A 17,840-nucleotide genomic window follows, 5' to 3' on the forward strand; every position below is an offset into this window, starting at 1 on the left:
CAACAGAAAATCACAAAGCACATAATGATCCAGGAAGAAATGGCCAAGCTAAATGACCAAATCAAAACACCAGGGCTGGAGGGAACACAGAATATGGAACAACTACTCAGGATATTTATAAAGAAATGAAAGATATCAAGAAGACACTAGAAGAACATAAAGAAGAATTCAAAAGATTAAATAGAAAAATAGCAAATTCACAGAGGTGAAAGATACTTTAGACTAAATTAAACATATGCTAGATAAACAAAACAGCAGATTTAAAGAGGCAAAAGAAAGAATAAGCAAACTAAAAGACAGAACAATTAAACTCAAGTGCATGAAAGAACAAATGGCAAAAATATGTGAAAAATGAAGTGGATCTCAGGGAAATGATGGACAATAAAAGGCACACAAATATAAGAATCACTAGTGTTGCAGAAGGAGAAGAGAACAGTAAAGTACTGGGAAAGTTAGTTGAAGAAATAATCAGAGAAAACTTCCTAGCCCTTATAAGAGACATAAATATGCAAACCAAAGGGGCCCAATAAACCCCAAACAGAACAAATCCAAATACATACTAATCAGGCTGTCAAATGTTCAAGAGAAGTAAAAAGTCCTGAAACTTGCACGAGAAAAGTGATCTACTACATACAAGGGAAACCACAAAAGACTGAGTTCAGACCAATCAACAGGCACCATACAGGTTGAGAAGGCAGTGGTATGATATATTTAAGAACCTAAACAAGAAAGGCTTCTAGTCAAGAATTCTTTATCCAGCCAAATGTCCTTTAAGTTGGAGGGAGAGATTAAAATCTTCAAAAACAAAGACTGAGAGAACTAGTCCACAAGACATACTAAAGAGATGTCAGTTGGGGAAAAAAAAAAAAGCTAGGAGAGGGAGGTCTGGAGGAAGGCAGAATTGAAGACTACCAGTAAGGGTAATTCAAAGGATAAAAAGAGAACAAAGGAAAAGAATAAATAAATCTGACAAAAACAAAAGGATAAGATGGTATATTCAAGAATTGCTTTTACAGTAATAACTTTAAATGTTAATGGATTAAACTCACCAATTAAAAGATACAGATTGACAGCATGGTTTTAAAATATGATCTACCTATGTGCTATTTACAACAGACACATCTCAGACCCAAGGATACAAACAGATTGGAAGTGAAAGGCTAGGAAAAAGATGTTCTATACAAGTTGTAAACAAAAGAAAGCAGGAGCAGCTATACTAGTATCTGATAAAATAGACTTTAAACTTAAAGACATCGTAAGTGACAAAGGATACTATACATTAATAAAAGGGATAACTTACAAAGAAGAAACAATCATAAATGTTTATGCTCCCAGTCAAGAAGCTCCAAAGTACATGAGGCAAAACTAAAGGGAGCTACAAATGTTTCAACAATATTAGCTGCAGACTTCAATACACCACTCTCCTCCATAGACAGAACAACAAGATAAAGGATCACCAAGGAAACAGAGAAATTAAACACTGTGACGAATACATTAGATCTAATAGACATATATAGATTGTTATGCTCCAAAACACTAGGACATAAATTTTCATCCAGTGCTTGTGGAACATTCTCTAGGATAGATCATATGCTGGGACATACAGAAGGACTTTAAACATTTAATAAGACTGAAATTACCCAAAGCACTTTCTCAAACCCCAAAGGAATGAAGCTGGATATGAACAACCACCAAAGAAGGAGAACTTTCACAAATATATGGAGATTAAACAACACACTCTTAAAAAGTCTGTGGGTCAAAGAAGAAATTGCTAGAGAAATCGCTAAATATCTGTAGACAAATAAAAATGAGAATACAACATCTCAGAATTTATGGGATGTGGCAAAGGCAGTGCTGAGTGAGAAATTTATTGCCCTAAATGCCTACATTAAAAAAGAAAAACATGCAAAAATCAGGGACTTAACTGTTCATCTGGAGAAATTAGAGAAAGAGCAGCAAACTAACCCCAAGGCAATAGATGAAGAGAAATAAGGACTGAAGCAGAAATACATGACCTGGAGAACAAAAACAGAAAGAAAGAAAGAATCAACAAAACAAAAAGTTCTTTGAAAAAAATCAGTAAAATTAATGGACCCTTACCTAGGCTGACAAAGAAAAAAAGAGAGAGGATGCAAATAAATAAAATCAGAAACTACAGGGGGATATTATCATGGATCCTGAAGAAATTTTAAAAATTGTAAAAAGATACTATGAACAACTATACAGTAAACTAGACAACTTAGATGAAATGGAAAAATTCCCAGAAACACATGAACTACCTACACTGACATGAGAAGAAACAGAAGATCACAACAAACCAATTACAAATAAAGAGATTCATTTGGTCATCAAAAACCATCCTACAAAGAAAAGTCCAGGACCAGACAGCTGTCCAGAGGAATTTTATCAAACATTCCAAAAAGAACTAACAACAATCCTGCTCAAACTCTTCCAAAAAAACTGAGGAAAAGGGAATGCTACCAAATTCATTTCATGAAGCTAATCATTCTAATATCAAACCAGACAAAGATGCAACAAGAAAGGAAAACTACAGACCAATCTCCCTAATGAACTTTAATGCAAAAATCCTCAACAAAAAACTAGCAAATATTAAAAGAATTGTACATCATATAAAAGAATTATACATCATGACCAAGTGGGGTTTATACCCAGGAATAAAAGGGTGGTTCAACATAAGAAAATCAATCATTGTAATACGGCACATTAACAAACTGAAAGGAAAAAAAATCACATGATCATATTGACTGATGCCATAAAAGCATTTTACAAAACTCAGCATCCTTTTCTGGTAAAAGCACTTCAAAAGGTAGGAAATGAAACAAACTTCCTCCATAGCATGAAGGGCATATATGAAAAACCCATAACCGGCAACATAACAATGAGAGATTGAAAGCATTCTCCTAAGATCAGGAACAGGATAAGGATACCCTCTGTCACCACTATTATTCCACATTGTACTAGGAGCCCTAGCTAGAATGATCAGATAGGGGAAAGAAATAAAACGCACCCAAATAGGGAAGGAAGAAACAGAACTTTCATTATTTGCAGAAAACATGATCTTACACTTGTAAAATCCTGAAAAATCTATGACAAAGCTACTTAAGCTAACAAATTCAGCAAAGTGACAAGATACAGGATTACTGTCAAAAATCAGTAATGTTTCAATATACAGGTAATAACCAAACAGAGACAATCAAGGGAAAAAATTTCATTCAAAATAACAACCAAAAGAACTAAGTATCTAGAAATAAGCTTAACCAGCGATGTCAAGGACTTGCACACAGAAAACTATAAAATATTGCTAAAAGAATTTACAAAGAACTAAATAGAGAAAGGGGGAAAATTCAACTTTCCCAAGTGGAGAATTCTTGATATTCTCACAAGCAGTGGGGACAACCAAAGCAATACGCTAAGCCCCTGATCTTGGGCTTTGTTCATATGAAACTTAATCCCGCAAAGGATAGGCTAAGCCTACTTATAATTAGGCCTAAAAGTCACCCCCAAGAGAACCTCTTTTGTTGCTCAGATGTGGTCTCTCTTTCTCAACCAACACAACAAGCAAACGCACTCCCTTCTCCCTCTGTATGTGGGACAAGACTCCCAGGGATGTGGCTCTTCCTGGCAATGTGGGACAGAAATCCTAGAATGAGCCAGGACTCAGCATCAAGGGATTGAGAAAACCTTCTCAACCAAAGGGGAAAAGCAAAATGAGACAAAACAGTATCAATGGCTGAGAGATTCCAAACAAAGTCGAGAGGTTATCCTGGAGGTTATTCTTATGCATTAAACAGATATCACCTTTTTAGTTAAGGTGTAATGGAGAGGCTGGAGAAAACTGCCTGAAAATGTAGAGCTGTGTTCCAGTAGCCATGTTTTCTAGAAGATGATTATATAATGATATAGCTTTTGCAATGTGACTGTGTGATTGTGAAAACCTTGTGTCTGATGTTCCTTTTATCTACCTTATTGACAGACGAGTAAAACATATGGATTAAAAATAAATAATAGGGGGGAACAAATGTTAAATAAGTTTAGTAGATTGAAATGCTAGTGATCAATGAAAGGGAGAGCTAAGGGGTATGGTATGATGAATTTTTTTCTGTTTTCTTTTTATTTCTTTTTCTGAATTAATGCAAATGTTCTAAGAAATGATTATGATGATGAATATACAACTATGTGATGATATTGTGAATTACTGATTATATATGTAGAATGAAATGATCATATGGTAAGAATGTTTGTGTTTGTATGTTGGTATGTTTAATAAATAAACTAAAAAAAAAAAAAGAACTAAATAGATGGAAGATATTCCATGCCCATGGATAGGAAGGTTGAATGTCGTTAAGATGTCAATTCTACCCAAATTGATCTACATATTCAATTCAATACCAATCAAAATTTCAACAACCTACTTTGAAAACTTGGAAAAACTAGTTATCAAATTTATTTGGAAGGGGGGAAAGAGACCTTGAATAGCTAAAGATTTCCTAAAAAGAACAGAGAAGTGGAAGGACTAACATTTCCTGATTTTAAAGCTTACTATAAAGCCATAGTGGTCACAACAGCATGGTACTGACACAAAAACAGAAGTACTGATCAATGGAATCAAATCAGAGATGAACCACAAAATTTATGGTCAACTGATCTTCAATAAGGCCCCCAAATCCACTGAACTGGGTGAGAAGAGTCTTTTCAATAAATGGGCATGGGAGAACTAGGTATCAATAGCCCAAAGAATGTAAGACGACCCCCTACCCTTATTCCCTATAAAAAAAATTAATTCAAAATGGGTTAAATACCTAAATATAAGAGCTGGTACCAACTCCTAGAAGAAAATACAGGGAAACATCTTCAAGATCTAGTTTCTCACATTTTACATCAGTAGCTCAAGTCATGAAAGAAAACAGATAAATGGAACTTCTTAAAATCAAAAGCTCCTGTGCCCCAAAGGACTTTGACAAAAAGGTGAAGAGGCAGCCAACTCAATGGGAGAAAATATTCAAAAACCACATATCAGATAAAGGTTTGATATTGTGTTCATAAAGAAATTATACAACTCTATCACAAAAGAACAGACAGCACGATTATAAAATAGGCAAAGGATATGAACAATTTTTTTCTGAAAAGCAAATACAAATGGCTAAATGCACATGAAGAGATGCTTATTTTCTTTAGCTATAAGGGAAATACAAATCAAGACTACAATGAAATATCACCTCACACCTCTAAGAATGTCTGCTAAAACTACCAGTATTGGAGAGGATGTGGATAAATTGGAGAATGTATTCACTGCTGGTGGGAGTGTATAATGGCATAGACACTATGGAAGTTAATTTGGTGGTTCCTCAGAAAACTAAATATTGAGTTGTCCTGACACCTGGCACTTGATATATATGTAGAAAAGCTGAAAGGAATGACACAAACAGACATTGGCACACCAACACTTATAGTGGCACTTTTCACAATCACCAAAAGATGGAAACAATCCAAGTACCCACCAACAGATGAGTGGATAAACAAATTATGGTTTATACATGCAATGGAATATTATGCAGCAGTAAGACAAACTGAGGTCCTGACAGATACAACAACATGGACATAATGCTGAGTGAAGTAAGTCAGACAAGGTTAGACACTATATGATTCTGCTATTATGACTCAGGTAAAGGTAATCTCAAAGGTTTACACTGTAGAATATAGGGGACCTAGAGGTACACAGAAGCTAGAGAGTGGGAAAAAGTTACCCAATGAGGTTGAACTTAAATGTAAGGGAACAGATAGAGTGATGGTAGCTAAGTAGTGGGGTTATAAGTAACACTGCCATATTGAAGGTGAATATGATTGAAAGAGGATGTATATAGTGCCATGAATCACATCAATTAACTCTACAATTATAAATCAGTTCTTGCATGAACTCCTTCAAATGTTTGATCTTGTACAAAGAGTCAATAATAGAGAGGTCTAGAATAATACTGGATTCTATGGCCTACAGTTAACAGGAAGACAGTAACAGCACCACAGCAATATCACAGTTAAATAATTTGGAGGGAGGGGCAAGAGATTAGAAGAAGTTTTGATTTGATATTTGGTGAGGTTATGTTTATCAGTTCTTTGTCTCTATGCACCAATGAAAACCCTGTCTAAAATTAAGAGTGCTGCTGATTGTACAACCAAGTGAGGACACTGTAAAACATGGTTTGTTTATTTTGGACATTCTCCATGATGCCCAAAAGATGGAGGATGTTGAAGGGTACAATGACTAAGAAGCCAAAAAGCAAACTCTGATATAGATATATATAATGGAATACTGTGTAGCTACAAAGAAGAATGATGCCACGTGGCAAGCAACGAACTGAATGAACCTTGGGGACAATGTTTTGTGCAAAATAAGCCAGAAACAAAAAAACAAATACACTATGGTCTCTTTCAGAAAATACAAGAAAATTGGAGCCTAGGTAGTAAGCTCTTATGGCAGCCATACAAAGTCCAAAGTTGTAAGTGTATTTTGTATTCTGAGACACTGCTATATGTGTATAAACTGGTATTTCCCTGGAACTTTGAGTACCTCTGAGATAGCTAAGATTCAGAGCTGGAATCCTGTAGCTCTGAAAGTCAGCATTGTTACATACAATAACAGTTTAGTTAACAAAAAAGAGATCAGGCTTCACTTAGATACGAAAACAAAGCTGACCTCCTTGGGATCAAGGTAAATCAGAACACAGGGCAAAAGATGATAGTGTATGTATTCTAGAGCTTCACCTACTGTATGAGCCCAAAGGCTGAGTGATTTATTACATCTAGAACCTAAATTTTCTGTAACTCACAATCTAAATCAACCTGTCTGGATAGCTCATTTAAACAACCCAAACACATGGAGCCCAGAAAGAGAATGAGGCCTTCTAATTCTGTATAATGTAATGCAATACCCAGAGACATCCCAGACTATGACGGGCTGATAAACCCCTGATACAAAACATTAAGGTCTCCCAAGAAATAAGAAAAGCCCTTGATTTTGAGACTTGCCCTTACAAAACTTATTTCTGTATCAGAGAAGCTAAGACTACCTATAAATATGCCTAAGAGTTGTTCCAGGAAACCTCTTTGGTTGTTCAGATTTGGCCTCTCTCTCTCTCTCTCTAAGTCCAACCCTGCAAGGAAAATTATTACCCTTCCCCCTACATGGGATGACATTCAGGGGCGAAATTCTCCCTGACAACAAGGAATATAACTCCCAGGGTTGAGTCTGGTCCTGGCATTGTGGGATCGACAAGGCCTTCTGGACTAAAAGGGAGTAACAAAATAAGGTACCAGTGACTAAGAGACCGAGAGGCTACTCTGGAGGCTGTTTTTATGCAAGCTTCAGCTAAATAAGCTAATTGTCATGGTTTGCTAACCCCCAACTAACATCATTCCTGTTAATCTTAAAGAACACCTTGGGCTTTAACTGATACACAAAAGTTTCAGGTATTAAGTTTACTTTCCTGAAACCTAATAACTTCCAGAGGATTCCCAGACTAGACTAGATCTGTTCTGAAATAAAGAAGGGTCAGCATCTCCAAGAATATCAACTAATTACATCCCCCTAAACCCCTTATCTTACAGAGAAGATAAGATTTAACAAACGAGTATGACTGCTGAATCACTATAATGATATTTCTTTTAGCTTCCAGCTAGACTGACAAAGAAAAAAAGGGAAAAGATGCAAATGAAATAAAAAAATGACAGGGAGGACATTTCTACTGAACCCCAAAGAAATAAAAGAAACCATAAAAGGATACTATGAAGAACTTTATGCCAATAAATTAGACAACACAGATGAAATGGACAATTTTCCAGAAACACATAAACAACCTACATTGACTTGAGAAGAAACAGACCTCAATAAACCAATCACAAATAAAGATATTGATTCAGTCTTCAAAAACTTAATAACAAAGAAAAGCCCAGGGCCAGCGGGTGAATTTTCCAAATCATTCCAGGAAGAATTAATACCAATCCTGCTCAGACTCTTCTACAAAATTGAAGAGGAGGGAACACTACCTAACTCATTCTATGAAGCCAACATCACCCTAATACCAGAACCATAAAGATACTACAAGAAAGGAAAACTACAGACCAATCTCTCAAATAAATATAAATGTAAAAATGCTCAACAAAATATTTGCAAATCAAATCCAACAGCTTATTAAAAGAATTAAACACCATCATCAGGTGGGTTTTAACCCAGGTGTGTAAAAGTGCTTCAACACAAGAAAATCAATCAACAACACACATTAACAAATCACATTAACAAATCAATGGGGGAAACTGGAGCTGGAAAGGCATATGACAAAATCCAGTATCTTTTCTTGATAAAAACACCTCAAAACATAGGTACAGAAGGAAACTTCCTCAATAAGATAAAGAGCATATGTGAAAAAACCCACAGCTAACATCATACTCAATGCTGAAAGACTGAAAGCTTTCTCTCTAAGATTGAGAACAAGACAAGGATGACCACTGTCATCACTATTTTCAACACTGAAACTCTAGCTAGAGCAATTAAATGAGAAAAAGAAATAAAAGGCATCCAATTCACAAAAGAAGAAGTAAAAGTTTGACTATTTGTAGACGTCATGATCCTATACTCAGAAAGTCCTGAAAACTCTACAACAAAGTTACTAGAGCTAATCAAGAAGTTTGGCAAAGTGGTGAGATCCAAGATCAATATGCAAAAATCAGGTGTTTCTATACACCTATAATGTGCAATCTGAGGAGGAAATCAGAGAAAAAATTCCATTTACAATAACAACTAAAAGAATCCAAATACCTAGCAATAAAGTCAACTAAGGATATAAAGGACCTGTATTCAGAAAACTGCAAAGCATTGCTGAAAGAAATCAGAAAAGACCCAAATAAACAGAAGGACATTCTGTCTTTATGGATGGGGAGAATAAATATCATTTTGTTTTGTTTTTGTTATTTATTATTATTATATGTATATATATTTTATAAATATTATTCTGATCTCAATTCTACCCAAGTTGATTTATAACACAACCCCAGTGGTCTACTTTAAGAAATGGAATAGTCAACTAGCAAACTTATTTGAAAGGGTAAGGGGCCCCAAATAGGCAAAAACATCTTGAAAAATAAGAATCAAGTTGGAAGGCTCACACTTCCTGACTTTAAAGTATATTACAAAACTATAGTGATTAAAAAAAAAAACTACAGTAATAAAAACAGCATGATATTGGCATAAAGACAGACATATTGACCAGTGGAATCAAACTGAGAGTTCAGAAATAAACCCTCACATCTACAGTCAATTAATTTTTGATGAGGCTCCCAAGTCCACACAACTGGGACAGAACAGTCTCTTCAACAAATGGTTGGGAAAACTGGGTATTCATATCCAAAAGAATGAAAGAGGACCCCTATTTTGCAACTTATAAAAAAAATTAACTCAAGATGGATCAGACCTAAATAGAAAAGCCAGGATTATAAAACTTCTAGAAAAAAAATGCTAGGAAGCATCTTCAAGATCTTGTAATAGGAAAGCACAAGCAACAAAAGGAAAAATAGATAAATGGGACCTCCTCAAAACTGAACACTTTTTTGTTATATTGCATACATTTAAAAATATTTTTAATGAGAAATGCCCACAAATCATATTATACAATCAATGGCTTACAATATCATCACATAATGGTGTATTCATCACCACGATCATTTTTAGAACATTTGCCTCACTCCAGAAAAAGAAAAAAAAAAACAAAAAAACTCATACACCCCATACCTCTTACCCTTACCTCTCACTGACCCACAGTATTTCAATTTTTACACTTTATTTCCTGTTATTCATTTATTTTTATTTTATTTTATTTTTTACTCATCTCTCCATACCCTGGATAAAAGGAGCATCAGACACAAGGTTTTCACAATCACGCAGTCACACTGTAAAAGCTATATAGCCATACAGTCTTCAAGTCAAGGCTACTGGAACACAAAAACTGAATATTTTTGTGCCTCAAAGGATTTTGTTAAAAAGGTGAAAAGGCAGTCTATTCAATGGGAGAAAATATTTGGAAACCCCATATCCAATCAGGATTTAATTTCCATGATATAAAAAGAAATCCTACAACCCAACAATAAAAAGACAAATAACTCAAACAAAAAATCAGCAAAAGACATGAATACACACATTTTCCAAAGAGGATACACAAATGGCTAAAAAGCACATGAAAATATGCTCAACATCACTAGTTATTAGGGAAATACAAATTAAAACTATAACAAGACATCATTTCACAGTTACTGGAATGGCGACTATTTAAAAAACAGAAAATCCAAGTTTTGGAAAGGATGTGGAGAAACGGGAACACTTATTCATCATCGGTGGGGCTGTAGAATGGTGCAGCCACTGTGGTAGCCAGTATGGCGATTCTTCAGGAAGCTAAGTATAGAACTGTCATATGACTCAGCAATTCCACTACTAGTCATACTCAGAAGAACTGAAAATAGGGATGCAAACAGACATTTGCACATCAATATTCATAGTAGCATTATTTAGGCAGCTGTAAGAAGTCGTGTCCAATGTGACTACATCAATGGACCTTAAGGGCATTATTTTGAATGAAATTAGTGAGACACATGAAAAATATTATATGACCTCACTAATCTGAACTAAACAAAACTAGCAAACACAGTTCCAGAACAAAGGCCATCAGAAAATAGAAGGGAGTCAGATAATGGGATGTTGATACTCAATTTGTGCAAAATATGTAATAAGGTTGATTGTAAATGTTCATAAATGGATGGAGTTGATAGGAGCACATTATAGTGAGTGTAACTAAAAGTGATATGTGGGTGTGACTGTGGTTGAAGGGGAAAGTTAGGGTTGGGTATATCAATAGAGAGAAATCCAGAGGATGAAACATGGGACTGTATAATATAGTGAACCCTCTTTATGGTAAAATGTTCTAGAACTGACTGTGGTGATGTACGCACAACTCTGTGAATATACCAGAAAACAGTAATTGTACACTTCAGATAGATTGTATAATATATGAATTTATCTCAATAAAACTGCTTTAAAAAAAGCAAACAATTTACTATCTTAATTTGAAAAAAATATTGAGTCAATTAAAAACACTAAATTCAAAAATCTTTTGAATATCTTAATTCAAAAAATGAAAAAGTCAAATAGTACTTTTTTCTTTAAGTATCCTAAGCTACATATTCCAAAGTACATAGGGATAACAGGTATCTGAAGTAAGCTGTTCTTCAGTGAGGCAATTTTTTTTACTAATGAGGCTAAAATAAGTTCATTCAAAAGATTTCATGGTCTTCTCATTAAAAAAAATCCATTTATTGGTATTTATCTATTTCTCTTTAGTGTTTTCCACTCAAACTGTCCTCAATACTGCTGCAGCCTGCCTGGAAACAATAGACCCAGAGTTACTGAGGCTACAGATATCAATAAAAGCTATCGCATCAGTAGGAAACAACAGTAATAAAGCAAGCACTATTAGTTTTTTAAATTTTCTTGAATACATGGAGCTTAAATAAAGCAAACGATGGTTTACTTTCACCCATTGTCACTTTGTTAAATCATTCAGTACTGTACATTAGCAGAGGGAAATATCAAGAAGGAAAAAGGATAATACATAACTAACTTGAATATATTCAACATAATAGAACAACAGCTTCACAATTAATGTTGTAAAACCAATACCTCTTTAATTTCAAAGAGAAGAGAATTATCTATGTCACGGAGTGGAGAAGGAGACATAGAATAAACAAAGCAACAAACAAAAAAACACATACCATTTGGCATGGACGTATAAATTAATAATATCATAAATTAATAATGTCAACTTAACTATCATCATTTTAGATCACATTACACATTAACTGTCCACAACAAATATGGTTCTCTTGACAGAAGAGCTAAAAAATACCAGTTGTGCGTGAGCGGTGCCGTGGCTCAGTGGCAAGAATTCTCACCTGCTGAGCTGGAGACCTAGGTTTGATTCCCAGTCTGCCCATGCAAAACAAAACACCAGTTGCTCATATTCTCTAGCTATAGCACACTATTTAAAAGCAGTAAAATTATTCTGTGAAAGTTACAAAAATGATTTCAATACCTTTTTCAAAGAAGCTGGCATTAGCAGTGATAAGGAGGATTTTACATTCAAATAAGATAAATGTTCATTAATACCCTCTAGGTAATATTCATGAAGCAAAATCCTCTAAGGAAACAAGTTTACATACCTGTAATATGTGAAGCTTATGAGCTGTCAATTAATAAACTAAAATTTCAAAGCATGAAGTGTTTCAAATAAGTGTTCTTCATTCACACAGCCCAAAATGAGAGGTTTAAAAATAATTATATAAATGGGCTGAAACTTTTGAAATTAATTTCTTTTAGTGCTTCAAACTTTAAATCAACCAGGAGAGTCATCCCAGAAAGATTAAGTTTTCCATTAGGATCAGGACGTCAATACAATACAAATACATTTACACAGTTAAAAATGTAGGGAGGGGCGGGCCACGGTGGCTCAACAGGCAAGAATGCTTGCCCGCCATGCCAGAGGACCCGGGTTCAATTTCCGGTGCCCGCCCATGTTAAAAAAAAAAAAAATGTAGGGAGGCAAATATTAACACAAACCCATAAATTATCATTTGAAGTCTGCATACACAACATTTTTAGAACACTAAATAAATTCCTACTACAATTTTAAATACAAAGAATTAACCTGACTTGTCAGAGTCCCAATTAAATCAGCTGTAGCATTTATTCATGGGCCCAAAATAGAGATTTTAAAATTATCTAGAGATAGAAATAAATATTCAAACAAATACAAATACAGGAAAATTAAAAAGAAAGATCTTTCTCAAAGTTATTTAAGGAAAAAAGAAACATTCCTAGTATTTTGTAAACCATTCCTATTACCTGACAGGACCTGCCATATACAAATACAGTAGTCTTTATAATCAGTTTTATTACAGCTTTGATACGTGAAATATGTATTTTCTACCTACCTTGAATGTTTATAAAGCTTACGAGGTCTACTATGCAATTTCCGATCCCAATTCTCTGGATCACTGGAGTTACTGTCATAAGGATGAGGCCGTCCTGCCATCCCACTTCAAGCTTCCTCACACTACTGCTCTGAAAGCACATATGTAGCACCCACAACCTACATAAAAGAGTAGTGTTGACCTTTAAATGTATTCCATGCAGAATAAAGTAGTCACAGAATTTTATATATTTTATAGTATTGTTGTGACATTTTTTGTAAGTTATAGACAGATTAAGTACTTGACATACAAAATGTCACATGCCATATTAAAATAAACACCAGAAGTCTTTGCAGTACCTTTCATTTGGTTCTTCTATTAAACTTACCACCCTGGTATAACAGTTTAATAGTGTGCTGTTTATATTTAGTAAATGAACAATTGTCACCTAGGTACCTCATGTTTCTGAACATTAATATAGTACTAAAAGGGTAAAAACAACTCCATAAAATCACTATTTTAGGTAATTGGAATACATTTCTTAATTTCCAAAGGAAAAGTTTAAGATGCTTTTAAAGCATCTAGTAACACCAAATAATATTATTTCTTCGACCATGAATAGAAATTTAATATTTGCTCAAAAAATAAAAGTATATGAACATCCTGATGCTTCCCTACAGTATAATTACCACAAAAATATTGTACATGAATTCATATAATTCATGACTTTTCATAAAGAAGGCTTGTAGCTGTGGTTTTCATTACAGTTATAAAAAATAAGAAAACTCACTAGCAACAGCTTTGCAGAATACCTGAACTAAGCACTTTAAAAAGCATTTTCATTATCCAATTCAATTCACAATCATCTTGCAAGGTAGGCTTTATTAATCCCCATTTACAAAACAGATATCAGGTACCTGCTGAGGTTGGATCATTGCTGTTTCTTTCTTCATAAGTTTATATAAATTACAGAATAACTACATTCAAGTCCGAGTACAAAGTGAAGTGGCTTCTCTTCAGGGTAAGGGGCACATGACCATAACAGCTTTCACTTCACATTAATTTGCTTTCCCCAGAACATAAAGAGAGTCCATGTTGTATTTAGATAAGCAGCAGCATTTCATCACCATGAATGCGCAAGTGAACTTTATGAAAAAGGACTACTTTGTGGAACCTTAGAAAAACCTCACTTATAGAAAACAAGCAATCTGCAGCGATTTAGTACTCACTGATGAAGGCACCCATCTCAGAATTTCAGTAACTTTGCCAAAGGTTACAATGCTGTTAAGCAGCAGATTTATGTACAGAATATAAAATCTGTTTTGAAAATGGCTTAGTCTAGAGTGTTTTATTTGGGAATAGCAGTTCAAGTTTGACTTTTATAGACTGCAAATGCTAAATAAGGTTAAAAAATTTGACAAAGTTATATAGGTTGACCTAGGACCCAGATTCCTAATACACATTCCTATGTGCTTGCTATATACTTTCCCAAGGTGCAGTTCATGGACTAAAGTATGGGGTGGGGAGCTGGGAGTTGCGCATTTAAAAAAAAAAAAAAGGAAATCCCAGAACTGGGAAAAAGCCATGCTTTCCTGAGTTTTATAAGATATTTCAGTATAATTTCACAAAGAATGACAAATAAATTCATTGCAACTATGAGTTTATATCAGAACTCAGTGAGAAGACATGCTTTCATTTTAGAGAAACGATTTTGCTATTTTATATTTTTCTCCTAGTTACTCAGTGCTTTCTTTCCAAACACAGTTGAAAATCTTTTAGCAAAAGAACATTTTAATATGACAAATATATAAATAATTAGGTTGATCTCTGAGTGAAATAAAAATAATAGAAAAAGAAAAGGGGAAGGGAGAGAGTTGCACAAGGCTAATTATAATTCATAAGCAAATGTCACAGTTTATCTGCTGCATTCTCCTGCAAATGAACTAATTTCCTTAAGGGTCACCGAATCATATAAAATCAATCAGGTATTAGATAAACAAAACAAACAAAAAAAACAAAAAAATACATCAAATTACTTTGAAAAGAAAAATCTCAATTTTATCTGAGTTTTTAAACATAAAAATGAAAATGTATTCATTATAAGAAAACTTTTAAAACCTTTAATTTCAGATTATTTGTGCCGAAGAGAAGTGGTAGAAGAGAAAAAAGGGAGAAAGACAAATCAGAGAGACAAAGGAGAAAGATGGTTAGAAAAATGTGGCCACTAAGCAAGAGAGACACAAAAGTATAAACAGCAAGGAAAAAAATCAATAAAGAAGGAAAAGAAAAACGTTGAGAGGCTTAGCAAGTTCTGAAGAATGAAATTTAGAGAATTTTTCTTTTTACTCTTTAGGTCCTCCAACAAGTTACTTCAGGGATTAATGTTTCCTTACAATGTTATCTACTCTTTATCAATAACTGTCAGACTCCCCTCGGAACAGGACAGCCACAGGTTTCCACCAACGGAAGAAGGATTCTAAACCATGAGAATCAGTGACCAAAATAATGCAACCCCAAGAAACAGATGTGATAAATTCAGGTTCAGATATTCCACTACTATTAACAGTGGGTGACATGCACCTAGCCACAGGTGTATACCAGTATGTCTTCCTGATCAAACCTATAGAAATTAAGGAATATATATTTTACACCAAGCCACAAGAAGGTAAAGAATGCTTAGGTGAAAGAAATCAAAAAGTCAATTAGAAAATCATATTCACATTTCATCTGTCAGTAAAACTTGAGTATCATCATGAGAAGTATTTCTTCCCACTCCTTATATCCAACAGCGATCAGAATGTATATGAAACTCAAGTTGAGAAATTTGGAAAATATATGCCATGTATTTGCCAATAAATGCTACTATGTTTTCCAATTTTATCAATAGGCTATAGATATAACTGCAAATAATTAAAACACAAACTTTAAGGCAACTAAAACACATTATATATTGTTTTGTAATGTCCAATGATCTCTTCAGCTTTAACCATTCACTGCACCAGATTCAGTGACATTATATTTCTGTCTTTGTTCATTCATTCATTCATTCACGCACTTATTGGGCACTATAATATGCCAAGTAATTTACAAGATCCTAAAGCAAGTCAAACATTGTTCCTGTGCTCAAAAATATCATCCTAGTAAGGGAAAAAAGACTGGTCCTCTTATGGCTTTCTATGCCACATTCTCCTGCATCTGTCTCCCACATGTAGCACCTCTATTCAAATTCTTAAACTGTTACCCCACCCTTCATTCCCACTGAATCTTGCTGTTCTTTATAATTCCATCTACATCTTACTTCTCTGCTTGCTGGGCCTAGAGAATCAGAAGAAAGAAAGGAAAAAAAAAATTAACCAAATTCAACATGGCCTCCCAAATCAGTTAGTGTCATCTCTAGTCACCAATCAAAAACCTTGTAGTCATCCTTACTTTTTATTTCCCATCAAGTTTATCTTCAAATTTTCTTCTGACTCCCTCTCTCTTTTTTTCATTTGTAAGATTGCTGCCTTCATTTAAACCCTTAACATCTATTAATAAACCTTTCAACTAACTTCATCAACCACCATACAATACCATAATTGCTCTAATGCATTCAGAACTATCTTCCTACAAACTTTTAATGTTCCCCATTTCCTATATCTAAACTCCTTACTACAAGTTTCCTTCAAAATCTGATGCTTGGAACTCTAATGACTACTTCACCTTAAGCAAACTAGGTTTATTGTTATTTAAGTCTTATGATATTCAAAATATATTATATATAGTAAACTAAAAAAACAAAATTCAATGTCCTAGAAAATAATCACTGTTCACTACTGTTTGTAGTCATGATAGAAATAACCTAAGTTATTGTACAGAAGATAGCCTGGGCTTATTGGCTAAGGACATGCATTAGGGAAACTGCCAAAAGTCAACTGAGATCAGGGTAATTCAATTATTTCTCCTTCTCTACAACATTAATATCTAAGAGGGCCAATAAAAAACAAAATCTTCAGGACTACAGTAACATAATAATTAAGTGCTCCCTGGAACTCCATTCCCAAGTAGTATTAGCTAATGGCAATGATTTATAGAAGGATTAGAAAAGAAATAGACAATTATTCAATTCTGTGTGTCAATGCTAGACAATTTATATATTTTCTCCTATTTAAAGCTCAAAACCACCATATATTACCCTGTTTCATAGATGAAGAAATCATGGAGCTAAAGTTGAAACCTCAGTTTAACCAAAAGTCCATGCTCTTGCTAATCCAAAAGCAAAGTACACAGGAGAATGTCTCTTTTAAGCCTTGGCCACATGTAGCCTTGTTCATTCTATTTAGTCCTAACTTTAAATAGTACCATTACACAAGAACTTTTCTATTAACTAAAACAAAATTATATTTCATCATTTTCACCACTATCTTCATCAAACTTTGCAAATAAAGTGATTTCTCTCCTGGTTACAGGAGAGAAAACCCTGCCAGGCAAGAGGGAGAACAACGAAGAAGATAAATTCACATAATGATTCCAGGCCTGGGAGACAATGATTGCCTTTAGCCAAACAGGAAACCAAATGCCCAGAGGTATGGGTGGTAGAGACTGTCCAAGAAAACATAAGAGCTAGCCAAACGTCCTAAGGTAACTTTTCCTAGGTGGAAACGATCAAAAGGAATAGAGGTATGCCCAGAGAACAAATGAATCACTTGAAATTGCCAGACAAAAAAACAAACACCTGAATGTTCACATAGTTGATTTTACACTAACTATACAGAAAGCCTTCAGAGGGGCCTTGATGGTAGAAGAAATCTGAAGGGCCAAGAACTGAGGATCAT

The 17,840-nt window shown here is 34.4% G+C and overlaps 1 protein-coding gene across 12 annotated transcripts in view; it reads right to left on the reverse strand.

Moving 5' to 3' along the window:
- The window catches only part of BTBD10 (BTB domain containing 10), a 169,361-nt gene that overhangs the window by 103,121 nt on the left and 48,400 nt on the right, over positions 1–17,840 (reverse strand). For 3 of the 12 annotated variants that reach the window (XM_077114047.1, XM_077114045.1, XM_077114044.1), the window contains one exon: positions 13,048–13,177. The exons of 6 other annotated variants lie outside the window; for them this stretch is intronic. In XM_077114047.1, the coding sequence (XP_076970162.1) occupies positions 13,048–13,148 (101 nt within the window). In that variant the 5' untranslated portion in view covers positions 13,149–13,177. Of the gene's footprint in view, positions 1–13,047; positions 13,206–17,840 lie in introns of all 12 variants that reach the window. 3 more of the 12 variants (XM_077114041.1, XM_077114042.1, XM_077114043.1) reach the window with 1 other exon arrangement.

Source organism: Tamandua tetradactyla, chromosome 8 (assembly GCF_023851605.1).
Source record: "Tamandua tetradactyla isolate mTamTet1 chromosome 8, mTamTet1.pri, whole genome shotgun sequence".
In the NCBI taxonomy this organism is placed as follows: Eukaryota; Metazoa; Chordata; class Mammalia; order Pilosa; family Myrmecophagidae; genus Tamandua; species Tamandua tetradactyla.